This window comes from Cervus canadensis, chromosome 11 (genome assembly GCF_019320065.1).
Source record: "Cervus canadensis isolate Bull #8, Minnesota chromosome 11, ASM1932006v1, whole genome shotgun sequence".
Classification (NCBI taxonomy): domain Eukaryota; kingdom Metazoa; phylum Chordata; class Mammalia; order Artiodactyla; family Cervidae; genus Cervus; species Cervus canadensis.
The window spans coordinates 43,208,834-43,229,632 of record NC_057396.1 but is presented as its reverse complement, the minus strand read 5'-3'; the positions used below and the strand labels follow the sequence as shown (position 1 = coordinate 43,229,632).

General features: G+C 40.0%; 2 protein-coding genes and 1 pseudogene across 2 annotated transcripts; 1 reads left to right on the top strand and 2 right to left on the bottom strand.

The window, feature by feature from the left end:
* Nucleotides 1-1,284: 1,284 nt before the first annotated feature.
* LOC122449924 (olfactory receptor 52L1-like) lies at nucleotides 1,285-2,282 on the bottom strand. The gene is given in 2 exon segments (XM_043482038.1): nucleotides 1,285-2,238; nucleotides 2,241-2,282. Coding segments are annotated over 2 exon segments (996 nt in total).
* A 6,384-nt stretch (nucleotides 2,283-8,666) lies between these two features.
* On the bottom strand, nucleotides 8,667-9,620 carry LOC122449925 (olfactory receptor 52E4-like). Its single transcript, XM_043482039.1, has one exon. The coding sequence runs from the start codon at nucleotides 9,618-9,620 to the stop codon at nucleotides 8,667-8,669; it is 954 nt and encodes a 317-aa protein (XP_043337974.1).
* A 3,076-nt stretch (nucleotides 9,621-12,696) lies between these two features.
* LOC122449254 lies at nucleotides 12,697-19,895 on the top strand (annotated as a pseudogene).
* Nucleotides 19,896-20,799: the final 904 nt, after the last annotated feature.

Below are 20,799 nucleotides of genomic sequence, written 5' to 3'. Positions count from 1 at the left end.
GAATATGTACTCCCTCCTGCAATAAGAACTCAAGACAAATCCTCCCTTACTCACCCACATGTACTAACCAAATTAAAGATTTCATACTCAGTTCTATAATAGAAAACTACTATTAGGAGTAAAATTTACAAAGAAAGGAGAAATTAGAAACACTAACCATCTACTCTACCACTTCTACCACCATGGAATCTCAAGATAGGATACTCTGATTGATCACTTGAGCATGTTACTTCTAGGTACCAGTGACTTGATTTCTTCCAGGACTAAAAAACATTGTAACTTTTCTAGGGACACAAAATAGTTAAGATCAATATGAAGGCAACATCCTACAAACAAGCAACAAATCAATTAGGACAATTCTCTTGTAAATTTTTACCCAGTTCCTGTTAGCAGAGATGGAGGGAGGCCTCATTGAAATCACTCCATATCCACATTTCAGAAAAAGTAACTCAGTTTAAGTGGCATAACTGCTTCTAAATTTACTAACAAACCTATGCTTATCAACATCATATTCTAGCATACGTTATAGTTTTGAGATACAAATAATTACATGGTTACTTTTGCTTGGTTAAATTAATACTTATAAAATACATAAATTGAATACTTCATCTTATTCCTTCTTTATCCAAAGAAAAATACAGGTAAATTAAAATGCAATAAAGTTGAAATACAACAGATCTTTTAAAAAAGAAAACCACTATTCACATGTGTTTCTTCACTAAATTCAGGGATATCACATTATTCCCTATTACAGTATCTGCTCCATATAAGTTTGTTAATAACATCTATATTTCAGTAAAAGGTATTTTCTCACATTGTGACTGTCTCAAATGATTTGAGAAAGGTTCTTACTACACAGGAGCCTAGTGACCTGAAGCTCACAGCACTTACAAGTTTTGATGACACTCGAAACTAAAAGCAAACAAATGTTGGGACTTCCCATACATGCTCTAGGAGATGTTGCACAGTCAGTCATTAGATAGGAAAAAATGGCATATCCAGAGCCATCATCCATTTCTCCTAACCCCAGACCCCTTCATCACCAGGAATAGAGAAATGTTTGGATTAGGAAATAAAGGATGGAGGAAATATTCACAATTAGGCTCTCTAGGAACATCCAAATCAGTTGTGGAGCCAAGTGTTCATGATATTCTTTGCCATGAGACTATTATGATTAGAAAGATATCTCACAATAACAATGGACTCTATCCATATGGCGAAGACCAACCATGGGCTCCTGGCAGTATATGACAGGGGCCTCTGAAGAAAATGATTGGGATGTGTTCAGATCTGTCCTTTTATGTCAAACACCCTGAGTACTCGCTGGCGGATCTGCTGAGTCTTCACCCCATAGACCAGAGGATTGAGTGCAGGTGGCACCAGGAGGTAGAGTGTGGCCAGAAGAACATGGACGTGATGGGGCACCTGCTGGCCAAAGCGGTGAGTGAGGAAAGAGAACATTCCAGGCACGTAGAAGACCAGGATGACACAAATATGAGATCCACATGTGCTAAAGGCCTTAAGCCGGGCCTCACCCCCTGGTACCTTCAGCACTGCCTGCAGGATGAGGGCATAGGAAACGCCAACGGCCAGGACATCTAGGCCAACCACAAGCAGTGCCACCGCCAGCCCATAGGCTCGGTTCACTGTGCTTTCTGAGCAGGCGAGTTTTACCACGGCCATGTGTTCACAGTAGGCATGGCCTATGACGGTGGCCTGGCAGAAGACAAGTCTCCTCAACAAGATGGGGAAGGGGAGGAGGAGGAGTAGCCCCCGCACCAGCACCGCCATCCCAATGCGCCCTATGACCCTGGGATGCAGGATGGTAGAATGGTGCAGAGGGTGACAAATGGCTACATAGCGATCCAGAGCCATGGCCACAAGTACACCCGACTCCATGGAAGAGAACGCGTGGATGAAGAACATCTGGATCAGACAGACGGTGTACCCAATCTCATGGGCGTGAACCAGGAGCACTGCAAGGGTTTTGGGTGCAGTGGAGGAGGCTAGGACCAGGTCAATGCCAGAGAGCATGGCCAGAAAGAGGTACATAGGCTGGTGCAAGGATGGGTCAGTCCAGATGGTGAGGAGGATGGTGACATTGCCCAGGAGGGCAAGAAGGTAAAGGACACACAGCAGGAGTGCTATCCAGTGCTGGCTTTCCTCTAAACCTGGGATGCCGATCAGGAAGAAGGATGGCTGGATCAGCCTCCAGCTGGAATTCCTCAGGGTTGTCATCTAAATGGCTTGGGAAGGGAAGAGGCAAAAAAAACCAAAATCATGATTTCTTCGTTCTTTATGGATTATCACATTGTCCAGATCTGGCTACCATCTTCAAGAGATGAAGAAAGAAGTTTAAACTGTAACACAAGGGAATAAAATCAGGTACTAAGAGGAAAATCTCTTTTTCTTCTGATAATTTAGCAAAGGCAAGATATCCACATATCTTAATTAAGGGAGACTAGTTTCTTTTAGGGATAAGGGTAAGCATAGACTGCTTTTAGAGATATGTTGAAATTCAAACATTCAGTTACTTCTAATCTGCAAGTGTCTACACAGAATAATTCTTTTTTTGCCCCTTGGCATTGATCAACACTATATATCAGTCTCTTACTTTTTAAATTAGTATTCCTCAGATTCCACGACTTAGTACTCTACCAGTGTTTTTCGTGTATCCCCAGTCCACCGCTTTCTCCATCTACCTATTAGTTATATGTTACTGATTCCAAGGACTCACTCCTTCCCCTCTTCCATATTCTGTACTTTATCCCTGATTGAGCTCACATGAGTTTAAGTATTTATATACTTTAATTTATACACTTCCAACCAGCTTTTTTAAGTCAAATATCTTTCTGAAACACAAATCCACTTTTCCATTTGCTTCCTAAATATCTATACCACATGCTCAACATATTCAAGATTGAATTAACTTACCTATTCTTCCTAAATCAGCTCTACTTCACTTTTGCCACATTTTTGTGAATTACATCACTGTCAACCTATTCAACCCAATATATGAACTTGAAATTACCCCAGCTTATTATGTCTCTCTTGTCTGCAAAGTCCCATGGACAGAAGAGCCTGGTGGGTTACAAAAAGATTCTGACAGTACTCAGTGAGAGCGACTGAGCATGCACAGATCTGTCTCTCATCCTTTTTACTTATTCACAGTGTCTGTTGACTGGATTTTTAACCCTTCTTATACCCACTTCTTTTTCTCAACCCCCAATGTCAATGTTTAGGTCATACTCCCTACTACTCCAAACTGTATTGTGTCCTTAAATCTCTCTGCTTTTATCACTTATCCTTTCAATTCACTCTCTATTCTCAAGCCAAAGGTTTTTAAATGCATCTAAAATGCAGATGTCTTCATGTCACTCCTACAGTTAAATTTTTTTAGTTCATTTAATCTGTGAAATAAAACCTACATTTATGACTGGTATACAAGGTTTTCAAAGTCTATCTTTTTGTATCACTTTGACATGTACTTAATATATTCCCACATGTGTAGCTTACTTTAACCATTTTTATGTTTTTGGAATTATATGAGTATACCATCCTATTTTACATGGGCCTTTTAATGTATTCTTTCTCCTCCTCTTTATCTGAATTGCTATTTCTTCAAACTTCAGAGTCCACTGTCTTCTGCCTCTTAAAAAGGATTCACTGACTATGTTTGAACCACTGATTGAGTTATGAGCATTTTATTTCATTATCCTTCTTTGTTCATCCACAATTTTCTGTTTTATCTATATCATAGAGATTCTTTCAGTGTCTTAATGATTTATATCAAGTAAAGGACCATGTCTCATTGAAATTTATAATTATCAGCTAGCTGGCAGAGAGTTCATGATGTAACAGGCTAACACAAGCTGTGCAAGAAGACAGATTAAAATTTTAATTCTGCACTTTTCACATTCTATAAATGAAATCTTGGTATGATACTTAAACTCTCTGTCTATAATGCCTCATCTGATGGTAAAGCAAATATTAAGTGTTACAAGTGTTTATAAATATTAATTAAATGATGTATATCGGTTATACTATAAATTATACACAAACTCATAGCTGGTTCTGTAATCTTACCCTCAAAGGCAAAACCTTTTATGATACTTCTCCAAAGCAGTCCTGGTGACTATGAACAAGGTACTGAGAAAGGAAGATGTTATTACCAATTGGCAGGTCCCAGAGGCCACCCAAACCCATCTGAATAGAGCCAAAAGTAACCTCCCGATTGGTTAGAGGCACATAGAGCTAAATCTGCTGTCCCAGGGACAGCTGATTACATAAGTAAGGAGTGGTACCTACCCTTGACCTGATGGCTAATGTTGGTCCAGTGTTGGGCATCACTCCTAAGCCTGTACATCCTGATTATTATAATAAGAAATCTCATGTTCAGGAAGCTAAGAAACCCCACATTGCTGTGTAAGCTCAGACTTCTCATATTCACAGGTCAAACTCAGACTCAATAAATACTTTAGTGGATTTTGTACTTCAGTATGTTCTATCCTCCATCTATTGTGAATGTTGTGTGCTAAAAGTTATCATAATTGAGCCATTCCTTTGGACAAAGAGCTGATTCACACAAAATCGCTTCTCTTTCCTGAGTGTAGATCTTGCTCAGTGACTGGTCTATGTACAAATACAACATCCTGACATATTTTCTCCTATATGAAACAACACTGAAGTACCATCCCAGCTCAAGAGCATCCCTATGGAACCAACATCAGCATCTGGGGTAACTGGATCACAGTTTAACTTCTTTCTCTGCTTCATCCTGCTTCCTTCACTCTTGACAGGTGTTATTTCCAAGTATACTTCAAAATAAGCCGCCTACATACAAATCTCTGCACTAGGGTTATTCTAGAGGACTTAACCTAAGATAAACGCCACCTGTCTCAGGTGAATTGAGCACTCTGCTTCTCTTTGGGGAATTGTGGCAAGCATACAAACATCAACTTCAATACTATAGCAAGTATAGGATAAATACACATCTCAGACAACTCATCCCAGGAAGTTTCCAATGAGGTAGGCTAAGATCTTCTTTATCATATCTTTCCAACACCAGGTAAACTCTTCCCTTGGTCCCATCTCAGATAAAGCAGCTACCAGTCCACCCCAGGGACCATGTTCTCCTTTGGAATAAAGTTTTAACTGCAGTCTTTTCATTCTTCCAGTCTATAAACATTTCACTTATAGCTAGCAGGAAGCCTCAGTTATTCATTTATTCAATAGATATTAAATATCTACCAAATCTAAGTATTCTAATAGATGTTGGACAAAAAAACAGCCACCAACAGCTGATGGGACAAAATGGTCCTTGTGATCACAGATCATGGAATGATACTTTTAGATACATGATCATAGGAATAACTAGTAGAAGTTATAAGTATTATAAGTCAAAACTAAAATGTTTTATGAGAACATTCTCAGCCTGGAGAGTTCAGGGAAGCTGTCCTAAATTCAAGTTCATAACCAAAAGAATGGGTTAAAAGTGATGAGAGGGGTGAGGGTAAGCTGAGGATACAAAATCCCTGAGGCAGGATAGAAGGGAGCTTGGTATTGTCAAAGACCTGAAGAAATCATGACATTGGGGAATGTAGTTCTTAGGAACTTAGCCTGGCCTGTAAGTAAGACTGCACCATGCACATTTTAGGTCATTTTAAAGGGCAGCAGAAAGTTATGAAGATTTTAAGCAGAAGGTTGAAACACAATCAGAATCTCATTATTAAGTATCATACTAAGAGTATAGATAGGAAGGAATGAAGCATAGATGATGGGACATCTGTTGGAAACAAGCATAGCAATCTTTAATGAGGTTCAAGTCTAAGTATACTCCATGGGAATCGGTAAATGAGATAGGATCTTTGGGAACAAAGAAATGAAGAATAAGAAAAACTAGAGTGTTCAATGGGTCATTCACCCTGAAGTCTCCCTCCAGGACTATGGGTAGCTAAATAATAAAGAAGATATTGATTAAGTCATCATTTGATGAAAGAAGAGATATTAGTAATGGGAAGAGGTAGAGGATGATACAGGTGAATGACACGAACCTCAAAATTACCAGTCTGTGCTTGTTTGTTTGGTAGTCGTTTTTTTTAAAAAAAGAAAAAAAGAAAGAATGAACTGAACACTGCATTTGGGAACAAGAACAGTAAACTCACTTCCAAATCAGAGGTAAAAGAGGTGTGAGAAAATGGATGTTCCCCACTCAGTAGGAAGTGTAAGATTTTAATTAGAAAAATATGAGAACTATGAGAGCACCAGCTTCATACACATTTAGTAGACATTAAATGACAGAGTTTATGTATAATACAGTTCTATTCTCTAAGCTTCAGGGTACCACAGAATAAGAGGAAAACAACAAGAGCTGCTCATATTATCAAGACTTTACACTAAGGTCAATACAAAGAGGGAGCAGCCACAGGGCTGTAGAGGGAGATACCTTAGGTGGATGGAGGTTTGAGTGATAACTACCATCAATAGAGGGTTTTGATATCTGATGGAGCTTTGATGGAGCAGCTTTGGCTGCTCCCTCTCTTCTGCCCATCTTTCTTCCACTCCCATCAGTGGAGCAGGGATAAGAGAAAGGTGGTCCTTCTCTTTTTGCCCTTTCTTTGAAAAGCTTTCTTCTTACTAATAATATTGAAGATTAATATTTAACAGAGAAAAATATGGGATCATACAGTGTGGCATAGAACAGAAGCCACTTCAGAGAAGGACTGAGGCAGACTCCCCGTAGGGACTATAAATTTAATCCTGGTCCACTTATCCATCCAACAATTCAGACTCATAGTCTCTAAACTCTGGTCATTTAAAGCATCAATTTAAACCCAGTCTAACCCATGTCCCATCTCTGCCCATGGCCTCCCATTGAGAATTAATGCTCTAAAACTTAGAACCAATCTTTACCATAGCACTATCACATTTTATCACAATTTCTATATTTTCAAGTTCATTTCATCATCACACTGACAGCCTGGTAAATACTCAGGGTGAGGAAGAAACTAATGAAGAAAAGGAGAGCAAATAAAGAAAAAAAGAAAGACAAATGCTAGTTTTCTCTTTGTTCCTTGCTTCTGCACAGCAGAGAGTCTGTGTTATAAACATGTCCTCTAATATGTTTGCATAGTATCCAAAATACCACCAGTTGAACTTGTAACACCTGAAAAGACTAAGTTAACGTGCCCTTAGTCATGACGGTGGTAGTGAAGACAGTACTATAAATAGTAGTTGCAATGGCAATGACATTTTTGTGACAATTTATTTAATTTCTCCAATAAAAATGTATTGAGTACCTACTGTTACACTTATGAAAATGTATGTGTTCATTTATGGAAAAACACAATGTGATTGATGAGGAAATATGCTAGTGATGACACAGTCCATGAAAAGAATGAGATGTATTTATTGAACAAACATTTATTGAGAGCCTATTATATGTCAGGTACAATGATAAGAATACAACACATCTAACTCACAATTTACTAGAGATGGGGGACAGAGATCATTCATTCAATCTGTATATATAGAGAGAAACTGTTATGGATAATGAAAGAAATACACACAAAGCTCTGTGTTCAAAAAACAGGTGACCTTATCTAGTTCAGAAAAGTCTTCCTCAAGAAGGTGAGGTTTGAATTGAAATTCAAGATGAGTAGAAATGGCAAGGAAAAGGACAGGATGATGCATTTCCATTAGGAAGAGCCCAGACAATACATAAATGGAGGAAGTTGGACTCTTGAAGAACTAAAGAAGGAAACATGTCATTACAAATACATAATACTCACTCAACACTACATATATTGCAAGAGTGTGTAAATACCTCAGAGCATACAATAAACATTACAGTGAGTACCGATGGTAGAAACTGGAAGACAATGGGCAAGAGTGTTAGAAATGAAGACAGAAAATGAACAAACAAAGCAAGAATTAGAACAATAATTACTGTGTGCAATAAATTTTAACTCAGGTCTTTGTACTGGAGACTAAAATTGAGGAAATAAAGAATTATCATTAACCTGAGAAGTTAAAAATACATAATACTATAAGAGCCATGGAGGGTCATCCATCTCAAAAATAGGCTAGAAAAATACAAAGAATAAAGATTTCAAACATTATTGGCAATTTTGGAGTCAGATGGAGCATAAATATTTTACAGAGTTTCTCTCATCATCTTAAGACTTAATGTAGCTCCAGAATTTGCCACCCCAGTTTCTGTGATGCCAAGGTTTTTCTGATAGAGGGAGACTTACTGCTTCCACAGACAGGCTATGTGTCAGCATCATGGTGGTGGGAGGTGGCCCATGTTTTCATATGAAATGCTGAGTCACTTGATCCAGATCTATTAAAGTCTAGTTATTTCTTAATTACCCGATGCATTTATTTGGTCAAGGCAAGTAAATAACAAACTTTTAAGGGGAAAGGTATCCAAAAAATTATTTGCTGATTGATCAACTGATACACCCCAGCCTTTCTCGATTTTCATCCAAATATCTAAACGCCATAGGTCTCAGAAGAGATCTCCCAACTTCTAAACACTCAGGATAACATCATTTGCTTTCTCTTCTTTGTCCCCACCAGGTAAGTGGCATGGTCTTATGGGGCTCCCATCCCACAGGGGAGGGTCACTTTGGCCCCCAAGGTCCAACTAATGAGAACTACACTCAGGTGGGATCAATCTGGTTGAGACTTAGAATTTTACACAGGCACTCCCGGATCTGCTTGGTCTTGACTCCATAGACAATGGGGTCCAGTGCAGGGGGAAAGAGCAAGTAGAGATTGGCAAGGATGACTTTGGCAGCAGAGGCTGTGGGTTGGCCAAAGCGCTGCATGATTACAGAAAGAAAGCCCGGTCCATAGAAAAAGAGAATGACACAGACGTGAGCTGTACATGTGCTGCCTGCTTTAGCACGTGCCTCAGATGAAGGCAAATGAATCATGGTCCTCACAATCTGCCCATAAGAGTAGGCAATAAAGGCCACATCCCCAGCACCAAGAAAGATCGCCACAGCAAAGGCATAGAGGTTATCCACGGTGGTGGCCCCACAGGCCAGTTTCACCACCACCATATGCTCACAGTAGGTGTAGGCAATTGTGTGGGAGCCACAGTAGGGCAGCCGATAGGCCAGGCTTGGAAAGGAGATGGTCAAACCCACACCCCGAAGCACCACCAGGCCTCCAATCTGGGCAACAACTACCGGGGTGAGAATGGCTGCATAACGTAGTGGGTTACAGATGGCCACAAAGCGGTCCAGGGCCATGGCCACCAGCACTCCTGATTCCATGGCAGAGAAGGCATGGATGAAGAACATCTGGAAAAGACAGGAATAGGAGCTGATGGCTGTAGCACCAAACCAGAAAATGGCCAGCATCTTGGGCAGAGTGGAGAGAGAGAGAACCAGGTCAACAAAGGAGAGCATGGCAAGAAATAAAAACATGGGCTGGTGAAGACTGTGTTCTGTCTGGATGAGAAAAAGCAGCACACCATTCCCAGTCACTGCCAGGAAGAACATGAAGCAAAAGGGAAGTGAGATCCAAATGTGGACAGCAGTCAGTCCTGGGATGCCAGCCAAGAAGAAAGTATGTGGGAAGAGATGAGAATTATTGAAAAAAGTCATGGTGGTCATCTCACTTAGAAGTGTGAGGTGCCCCTACAAAGAAAAGCAAGCAGGTTAAATTCAATGAGGAGATTAGAAGCTCAGGATATGTGGTCTCACTAACTCCACCATCACCATCAGTCTTCCCCCATTATTCTAAGAAAATAGTCAAAAGTAATTTTCAATTTAGTCAATATTTCTGCAAGATCTTTGAACACAGAAGAGACAAGTCAGCTTGGTCCAGTGGGAAATGCATTGAACAAAAAAAAGCAGAAACCAGTTTCCAGAATTACACTTCCTATTGTATCTGTGACCTGCAGCAATTCACATAATTTAAGCAAATCACAGATTCAAGTAGATGCCCAGGAACTGTTGTAAGTGAAACTCCTTCCCATCATTCTCTTATTCCCAAATTCTGAATCTAATCAGCATAGATCTCATATAAGTCTTATACAACCAACCCTCATCTGAAACTGCCCCAAATCCTAACATGTGGAAAATTCCTTAATTTGAAGACATTCTACTTCTCCAAACTCCACTGACTTCCAGGTTACAGAATAAATGGTCTCTGATGACTCCAACACTGATTAGGTTCTTCCTTGGATTATTCCCCAATCATTTCACAAATGCATATCTTGCTTCTTTCCCCAAAATCATAATAGAGATCTGATTTTATCACCTCCTATATCTCCCTCTCCTTCAAGGTGGTATTGTACAGGGGTAGACACAAAGTTCAGAGTTGTGGTTATCTGGAATAAACAGAAACTTTTTTAATAATAATCATATGAAAGTCAAAAACTCTATATCACAGCTATACTGCTGAGAACAGGAAATAAAATGATCATATATACCTTCCAGTTCAGTTTTTCATGTAATCACATAACGTGTACAGAATTACACATATCCCCAGCATGTACTATGCTCAAAACATCATTTTGTAGGTTAGAAAACTAAGGTCTAGAAATAAGCAAAAAACCCAGAGTCCCAGAGTTATTAGTGGCAGAATCAGACAAGATCTCATATCCACTGATCCACAAGCTAGGAGGTTATCATCTTGTCTTCGAGTGAACAGTCACTGCTGTGGAGCAGAGGAAGAACACCCAGGACACTGTGGACAGGAGTGGGTAGTACAGGAACCAAATAGCATGGCAGATAAAGAATGACTTAGGGATTATGTGTCTCTCCAGCATCCCCCAACATCTGCAGTACCACAATCCTCTCATGTCAAAGAAAGACACAAGGACATGCCGAGACCTGGGCCCAGGGTTTGAGAGGGTTTTGGAGCATAAGAGTGATTCACATTCCAGGCACAGACATTACAGCTGGTTTCATCTCATACTTTCAATGGCAGCAAGAAGGAGTCTCTAAACATGAGGGAAAGGAGCAGAAGTTAGCCCAGGAGCATAGCTCAGAAAAGAAGGAACATAAACGCATTAACATACAATATTTGTTTTTCTCTTTCTGACTTACTCAACTGTGTGTAACAGACTCTAGGTCTATTCACATCTCTACAATTGACCCAATTTCATTCCTTTTTACTCCTGAGTGATATTACATTGTATACATATAACAGATTCACTTCGTCCTACAGCAGATATTAACACTACATTGTAAAGCAATTATACTACAATTTGAAAAAAAAAAAAGAAATTAAAAAAAGAAGGAACAGTGCGGATTAAAAATGACCAAGAACATTTTGCTTTTCTCTCCAAGAGAAATTACATGACTGTTGCCCATACCTTAAAGCATAGCTGCTAAGGAGACTATGTGATAACAGCAGAAGGCATAAGGGCTTGGAAGATAAGGAGATTTGAGTGGGCCTGTAGTTCTGATGTCTTGGAATAAACTCTGGACCGGAAGTCAAGATCCTGGTTCTAGGTACTTTTTCTGCCGTTTGTTTTCTGTGTGACTTTAAGCAAAGCATTTAACCATTTTCAAGCCTTAGTGTCCTGACATGTGAAAGGAATATACTAAAACCTACCTCACAGGATCATTATGAGAATCCAGTGACATACAATATGTGAAAATTCCTTATCAAATGCTAAAAACAGTAATTTTATTGTCACCGAATTATAAGAAGTAAGTGATGCATTAGGAGTTATCTGATTAAGAGCAACAGAAACTTTAGTGATTTGACAAAAGATGATAGGTTCAAAAGAAAAAAAAAAAGAAGGTAGATTCACCCCATGGGTGGATGTTGTTTAGTAGTAACCCCGAGCCACCTAGTCAAAAACACTATAGCCTCCCAGATAATGCTTCTTTTATCCCTCCCAACACACATTGTTTCCCTCAAGCATCCACAGAATGTGGTGCTGTGAGGGAAGGGGTGTTGGAAGGTGTCAAGAAATGTGGCTTTGATCACCTGAGCACCTGCTTCAGATTATCCAAAATGCTGCCCAACCTTAAGCCTCAGACCACTTTGTGGAATGAAACAGTGTCTTCATGACTGTGTAGGAAATAATTACATCTAATGGCCCAACTATCCCCTTAGGGAGCCAGCAAATGTCCCTCATTATAAAACTCATGCCTCAAGGGAAAGTCTAACCCAGTAAACTCAACTCCTTTATTTCCATCAGGGAAGTAGTAAAATGAGATTAAGAATTCTGGAGCTAGAGGATTCCTGGAGGCAGATTTAGGGGCCTCCATAAATGTTTCCCTAAGGCTCACCCTGCAGGCTTCAAGGAGAAGCCAACTTATAAATAACTTACTGTTGAGCCAGAACCAACAGGATGTTTGCCTGCTATGGAGGAAGTAATTCTCACACACCCAATTCCCCCTGTTGTATATGACACAATGTGAAAGTGTTAGTCACTCAGTCGTGCCCAAATCTTTGCGACCCCATGGATTATAATCTGCCAGTCTCCTCTGTCCATGAGATTTTCCAGGAAAGAATACTGGAGTGGGTAGCCATTCCCTTCTCCAAGGGATCTTCCTAACCCAGAGATCAAACCTGGGTCTCTCACATTGCTGGCAGATTCTTTACCACATAAGCCACCAGAGAAGCCCATATACAACACAAAAGGTCTAGATAGATCTCTGATGATGCAAATCATCAGTATTGGTGATATTTCCCCTTTTCCCTACTGATATCAATACAATGCGTTTTTACCCCCAGACAGCCTACCAGATTATCCAGATCTGGGAAGGTTGGGGGGAAAATTAAGTTGTAGATGTAGCCTATATGAATCTCTCTTCTTTGGGCCTACCCTTAAACATTACTCACCAAAGAGCTGCACTGACCTTCAGAGGGATGAGAGAAGTTAAGCTACCAGTAAGGTCCCAAGAACAGGGTATTTAATGGGTACCTTTTCAGGCTCTGCCTATAGGGATCCAAAGTGAAACTCCCACCATCCAGATACCAATTAGTACTCTGCTCCCTCTTCAAACAAAGGTCTAACAAGGTCTCTTCTTAATACTGAGTCCTCAGGGAATAGCCCCAATGGGGAATGTTTTGAACATCATACTCCAGGGTGCCATGTCAAGAGAGGGCTAAGGGCCTGCAACCAGAAGAAACGAGAGATGTCCTGTGATGGGAAATGGGACCACCTAATTTGATGGCCAAGCAACCTGATTTAGGGAAGGTAAGAGGAGGGCAGGGAGATGGGTGGGGGGAACAACACCAGGACCAGCTACAATATTACCTATATGACCCCATGACACAGGTGGAACCATGAGAGGAAGAATGGATTAATAAGTGACAGACTTTATAAGAAGAGAGAGTCTGGCCATGGAATAAGGCTGGAGAAAGTGCCAAATGTCTCCTGTGCTAGATTTCAAAATGGCAGACACAAGGGCAGGCCAAGTCCTGTAGGTATTGCCATCCATATCTTATCTCACCTTAGTGAGATTACCTTCAGCTCTGTCTCTTCTTAAATTTCTGTCTCTTCTTAAATTTCTCTACACCTGACTCAACTCAGTCACTAAAATCACTCCTTTAAGTGGTGCCAGATTAATCTATGAGAGAATATTCAAGTGAATAGAGGATCTGGACATTGCATTAGATTGAGAAGGATTGGAAAAATTGAGTGTGTACATAAAAGGACATGTGTGGTGGTATGCATGACTCTTCATGGATTCTTCAAATCCAATAAGGAAAAAGCCATTTGTTTTTTGAAGGAAAAAGGTTTTTTTTTTTTTTTTTATGAAGCCAAAGGAAAAATAAGAACAAATACATGAAAACTTGTAGTTCGGGACTTGGCCAGACTTGTATGTCTTCAGAAAGATAACCCCTAATTAGAAAGATAGAGGTTAACACAAGTTATATTAAAAGAGAATAGCACAATTTGATTGGAAATGGTCATTACCCAGACCAGTTCATCCACTTAGGAAAGCTGTGTTCTAAGGGTACTAACCCACTTCCAGAGGGAAGAAGACATGTTAGGTGTCATTTTAGGTACAGCCAAGATTATGAACACTTAACGTGAAGCACTCAACTTGCTAACACTGAAGCCAAGATTGGTAACAATGAGCCTAGGACAGATCATTCTATCTTACAGGATGCTAGGATATCTCTGAAACTTCAGGATATTGGTATTATAAGTTAGAAAACATCAGGTTAGAACCTCATTGGAGGAGGAATGAGTAGGCAGGAGCAATACAAAGGTCAATCCGAGTGGAACTGAAGGGGAGAATGAGTAACTGAAGAAAGAACTTAAGATTCAGAAAATAGAGAAGTTGGGGGGTTCCCTGGCAGTCCAGTGGTTAGGACTTCATGCTTTCACTGCTAAGGGTACAGGTTCAACCCCTGGTCAGGGAACTAAAAGCCTCCAAGCCATGTGCCCTTTGCCCCCCAAAAAAGGAAAACTATTAAAATTAAAACATTAGATTAATGTAAACATGGACCATCTAACTGAAATCCTCAAATCCTCACCTAAATTCAGAAATTGGGTAAAACATCAAGAGATCAGGACAAGACCAGAGCTCCAAGAATATTCAAGAGGATTTGGATCAATAATCTAGATCAATAAAAGTATTTCTTGAGTTCCTCTTAAGGGTTGTGAAAGAAAGAAAGAAATATGGATTTTTAGAGTCAGGTGAAAGATACACATCAAGCTAAAGCAAAGCATCACCAAAGGCAAGCAGAGGTACAAGCAGAGATTTCTGTGGCCACACCTTGGAGAGATGGAAACACCTTGGAGAGACAGAAACTAATTATGCCTGTGGGAATCAAGGAAGGCTGTACTAATGAGACAATATTAAAAGGAAAGTTGAAAAGTGAAAATAGAATATTTCAGGATCAGACATTAACATTAAAGCCACCAAAACTACTAAAGTATGGAATTCTTGATGAATAGTCAAGAACTGAAAATTGAAGGATTAGTGGAGAGGAATGAGATTTAAGAGGGAAGTTGGATCCAGGTTGCAACAGGTCTTAAGTGCTCTGCTGAATAACACTACATGTTAAATAAGAGGTCAAGGAAGACAACACAATGAGCAAGGAAGTTGTTTAAGCAGGGCAGTGATGATAATAGATTAGTGACTTAGTAGATTTCTTGCATATATTCTGGGCATGAGAAGAAAGACATGATATCAGAATGAGTAAGAATTAGTGAAATCCTAGAAGAAATCTGTGGCAATGGAGTAAAAAGGAGGAAATTGGATCAAGTCTTTACTGATAAATACTGTCAATTAAAAAATAGACAATAATCTTATGCAAACTTTTAGAAAATAGGGGAGGAGGGAACATGTTCCAACTCATTTTATGAGGTCAGTATTAACTGATAACAAAAGCAGAGACTTACAAAATAAGGAAATCCAGGTCAATAACCCTCATAAACGGAGATATGAAAATCCATTACAAATGATTAGCAAATCAAACTCAACAATATATAAAAATGATGATGAGTAGATGGGGCTTGATGATGTTGTGAAAGTGCTACACTCAATATGCCAGCAAATTTGGAAAACTCAGCAGTGACCACAGGACTGGAAAAGGTCAGTTTTCATTTCAATCCCAAAGAAAGGCAATGCCAAAGAATGTTCAAACTACTGCACAATTGCACTCATCTCACACGCTAGTAATGCTCAAAATTCTCCAAGCCAGGCTTCAATAGTATGTAAACTGTGGACTTCCAGATGTTCAAGCTAGTTTTAGAAAAAGCAGAGGAACGAGAAAGCAAATTGCCAACATCCACTGGATCATCAAAAAAGCAAGAGAGTTCCAGAAAAGCATCTACTTCTGTTTTATTGACTATGCCAAAGGCTTTGACTGTGTGGATCACCACAAACTTTAAATTCTTAAAGAAATGGGAATACCAGACCACCTGAACTGCCTCTTGAGAAATCTGCATGCAGGTCAGGAAGCAACAGTTAGACCTGGACATGGAACAGCAGACTGGTTCCAAACAGGGAAAGGAGTATGTCAAGGCTGTATACTGTCACCCTGCTTATTTAACTTATATGCAGAGTACATAATGAGAAACACTGGGCTGGATGAAGCACAAGCTGGAATCAAGATTGCCGGGAGAAATATCAATAACCTAAGATATGCAGATGATACCACCCATATGGCAGAAAGCAAAGAACTTATGAAAGTGAAAGAAGAGAGTGAAAAAGTTGGCTTAAAGCTCAACATTCAGAAAACTAAGATCATGGCATCTGGTCCCATCACTTCATGACAAATAGGTGGGGAAACAGTAACAGACTTTACTTTTTTGGGCTCCAAAATCACTGCAGATGGTGACTGCAGCCATGAAATTAAAAAACACTTGCTCCTTGGGAGAAAAGCTATGACCAACCTAGACAACATATTAAAAAGCAAAGACATTATTTTGCCAAAGGTCCATCTAGTCAAAGCTACGGTTTTTCCAGTAGTCTTGTATGGATATGAGAGTTGGACTATAAAGAAAGCTGAACGTCGAAGAAATGATGCTTTTGAACTGTGGTATTGGAGAAGACTCTTGAGTCCCTTGGACTGCAAGAAGATCCAACCAGCCCATCCTAAAGGAAATCAGTCCTGAATATTCATTGGAAGGACTGATGCTGAAGCTGAAGCTCCAATACTTTGGCCACCTGATGCAAAGAACTGACTCATTGGAGAAGACCCTGATGCTGGGAAAGACTGAAGGCAGGAGGAGAAGGGGACTACAGACGATGAGATGTTTGGATGGCATCACTGACTCAATGGACATGAGTTTGAGTAAACTCCAGGAGTTGGTGATGGACAGGGAGGCCTGGTGTGCTACAGTCCATAGGTTCACAAAGAGTCAGACATGACTGAGCAACTGAACTGAACTGAACTGAGATGGGGCTTGCCCAAGAATGAAAGATAGTTTAACATTCAAAAAAGTTGATTTAATTCATCAAATTAACAAAATAAATGATGAAAAACATATAAAATAAAATCTTAGCATTTGTGGGAAAAAAAGTAAAATGATTATCACTTGAATACAACATGACTGTAAACAGAAAAACCTAAGATCTGTACTATTAAGTGAATTTAGCAGGGTCATTTGATAAAGTCAACACAAAATAGATTTTCTGCACTCTCCACAGTATTAATAGCTATGAAAAACTGGAAAATTAGATTCATAAAATTATTATGTATGATGACATCAAAATATATAATATACTCAGGAATAAATCTGATAGACTATATCTGAGTCTCTGCACTGAAAATTAGAAAACATAGCTGGGAGAAATTATAGATTTAAGTTAATGAAGAGAAATGCTATGTTCATTTTTGGAGAACTCAATATGACTAAGGTGTCTAGTCTCCCAAATTGATCTATAAATGTGATGCAATTTCATTGAAAATCCCAGAAGGTTTTTTGTTTGTAAAAATTGGACAACTTATTCTCAAACTTATCGGAAATGCAAAGACCCAACAGAACAAAAATAATTTTGGAAACAATTCAGAAATTATCAAAGTTGGAGGACTTCTTTCAAGACATAGTAAATGTAAATCTACATTATCAAGACATTGATAATGTCTTGTAAATCTGCAATAAATTATAATTCTACAATTTACATTGTAATATCTACAGTGTAATATTAACATAAGGGATAGTTTAATAGCTCAATGGAACAAAAAGAGTTCAGAATACACACACACATATATAAATAATCAGTTGACTTATTTTTTTACTAATGTGTCAAGGTACTGTGATGGGAAAGGGATAAACTTTTCAATAAGGGGTATTGAAACAACTGGATGTTCATATAAAAAACATAAACTTCCTCCATGGGGACCAAGTAGAAACTGAAGATACAGACCACCCCCGATAAGTGGCAAGTATAATAAGCCGGGGAATTTACTTAGGAGGCTTGTCTTGGGCACCCACAAGATGAGTAAATCTCCACACCACCAGCCAGAATCTTATGAGTGTATAGAGAGATCTTAAGTGGGTTTGCTCAGATAGTCTCAACAACACTCTCTCTAAGCTGCATCCTTGAAAATGGCTCTGGCTATGGTAATGGTGGGTGGAGCACCCATTCCAAGGACAGGGAGGGAGTGAGGATCCTCTGATTGCCCAGGTCTAGCTCAGGAATCAATCAGCAGTCACATCCTCTGGACCAGGTAATCCAAAAATCTTAATACAATATAAAAGCTAAAATTATGAATTTTCTAGGAAAAAATAGGACAAAATCTTTGCAACCTTATGTTAGGCAAAAATTTCTTCAATAGGACACAAAGGATGTGTGTTTTATTTTAAACTATAGTTTATTGGCTTTATTTTGCAATTTTATAGTTTTATTTTAATCTATAAAATAAAAATTGATATATTAGAATTTACCAAAATTTTTAAATCTGCTCATCAGAAGACACCATTAAGAAAGAAAAGGCAGCTGCTATCCAAAAGTCTACAAGCAATAAATGCTGGAGAGGGTGTGGAGAAAAGGGAACCCTCTTACACTGTTGGTGGGAATACAAACTAGTACAGCCTCTATGGAAAACAGTGTGGAGATTTCTTAAAAAACTGGAAATAGAACTGCCATATGACCCAGCAATCCCACTTCTGGGCATACACACTGAGGAAACCAGATCTGAAAGAGACATGTGCACCCCAATGTTCATCGCAGCACTGTTTATAATAGCCAGGACATGGAAGCAACCTAGATGCCCATCAGCAGATGAATGGATAAGGAAGCTGTGGTACATATACACCATGGAATATTACTCAGCCGTTAAAAAGAATTCATTTGAATCAGTTGTAATGAGATGGATGAAGCTGGAGCCCATTATACAGAGTGAAGTAAGCCAGAAAGATAAAGAACATTACAGCATACTAACACATATATATGGAATTTAGAAAGATGGTAACAATAACCCTATATGCAAAACAGAAAAAGAGACACAGAAGTACAGAACAGACTTTTGAACTCTGTGGGGGGAGACGAGGGTGGGATGTTTCGAAAGAACAGCATGTATACTATCTATGGTGAAACAGATCACCAGCCCAGGTGGGATGCATGAGACAAGTGCTCGGGCCTGGTGCACTGGGAAGACCCAGAGGAATCTGGTAGAGAGGGAGGTGGGAGGGGGGATCGGGATGGGGAATACGTGTAAATCTATGGCTGATTCATATCAATGTATGACAAAACCCACTGAAAAAAAATAAATAAATAAAGGGGGAAAAAAGAAAGAAAGAAAAGGCAGAAGGAAGCAGGTGGCCGACCTGTCGGCCCCTCGAGGGGCAGCACAGTGCTGCTCCCTATGAGCCCAGGCCACTGCCAGGCGGGTGGCCGACCTGAGGGCGTGGCGCCAAGAAGCCGTACAGCCTAAGCGTCCCGTACAAAGGCGAGTCCAAGGCAGTGCTGCTCAAAGCCGCATACGATGTGTCCTCCTTCAGTTTATTCCAAGGTCCAGCGTTTAGGAATTCACCGCCTTCACAAGCTAACTGATTGTGGAGTACTCTGCAAAAGAAAGCCAAGCTTCTGTCGAACAAGAATATCTGTGCCACGTCTTCGTGAGAAATGAGAGTTTTGCAGAAGCGGTCATTGCTGACTGAGCATCCATCCTGGGGGTCTTTTACCTTGCTAGAGAAGGTACTAGACGAATTCTCCAAGCAGGTCCACATGACAGACTGGCCAGTTGGCTCCCCCGATACCATCCAGTACAAATACACAAGCCTGGGCAGCCACCTCAGTAGACACCGGACCCCCGAGAGGCTGACTCCATAACTAAAGTGCAGGCTGAACTGGATGAGACCAAGATCATCCAGCACCATGGAGTCTTTATTAGAGTGAGGCGGGAAGCTCGATGACCTGGTGTCCAAATCCGAAGTGCTGGGAATACAGTCGAAAGTCTTCTATAAAATGGCCAGGAAATAAAACTCATGCTGTGCAACCATGTGAGGGCGGCCGGCAGAGGCCCCTGCGCTGGCACATCGCCGTCATTCACCTCAGCACCACACCTCCATCCCCCACCCCAGGAAGCAGAGCCGCTTCGCAACGACCCGAGGGGGACAGACTCAACTTCCGCCTTGGAGCTCCTGGGATGAACTGAAGGGTGGAAGGCACCTGGGGCTGGGGAACGTTCAAATTCACATGCCTAGTTATTTTTGAAAAGATAATTTGAGGCCCCTAAAAGTGTGTTTGGGGGCCAAATGGAACAAAGTTCAGTGATTCTGCCAAATAAATAAATAAAAATAAAAGGTAAGTTGCAGACTTGGTGAATATATTTGCACTGCATGGGTCTGAGAAAGGATTTGAATCCAGATTATGTAAAGAAATTATACAGAGAAATAATAAGACAACTCAAAAACAGTAAAAATATGTGAACACTTCTCAAAGGAAGACTCATGGATAGCCAACAAGGTCAGAAGCATATTAAAAGATGTTCAATATCATTAGTCATTGAAGAAATGCAAATTAAAACCATAATAACTTACAATGATAGACATATTAGGATGGCTAAAATTAACACTGACCATACCAAGTGCTGGAGAAGGAAATGGCAACCTACTCCAGTACTCCTGCCTGGAAAATTCCATGGATGGAGGAGCCTGGTAGGGTTAGGGTTACATTGCTGGTAACAATGTAGAATGGTAGAACCACTTTGGAAAACAATTTGGTAGATGCACTTTAATAAAATTAAACATATGTTTACCACATAACCCAGCAACTCCATGCCTGAGTTTTTAAAAATGTTTATTGGGATATAACTGAACTTGGGCAAACTCCAGGAGATAGTGAGGGACAGGGAAGCCTGGAGTGGGGTCCATGGGGTCCATGGGGTCACGAAGAGTTGGACATAACT

Coding starts and splice junctions, on each gene's coding strand:
- LOC122449925 (XM_043482039.1), bottom strand. CDS start 9,620: ATGACTTTTTTCAATAATTCTCATCTCTTCCCACATACTTTCTTCTTG.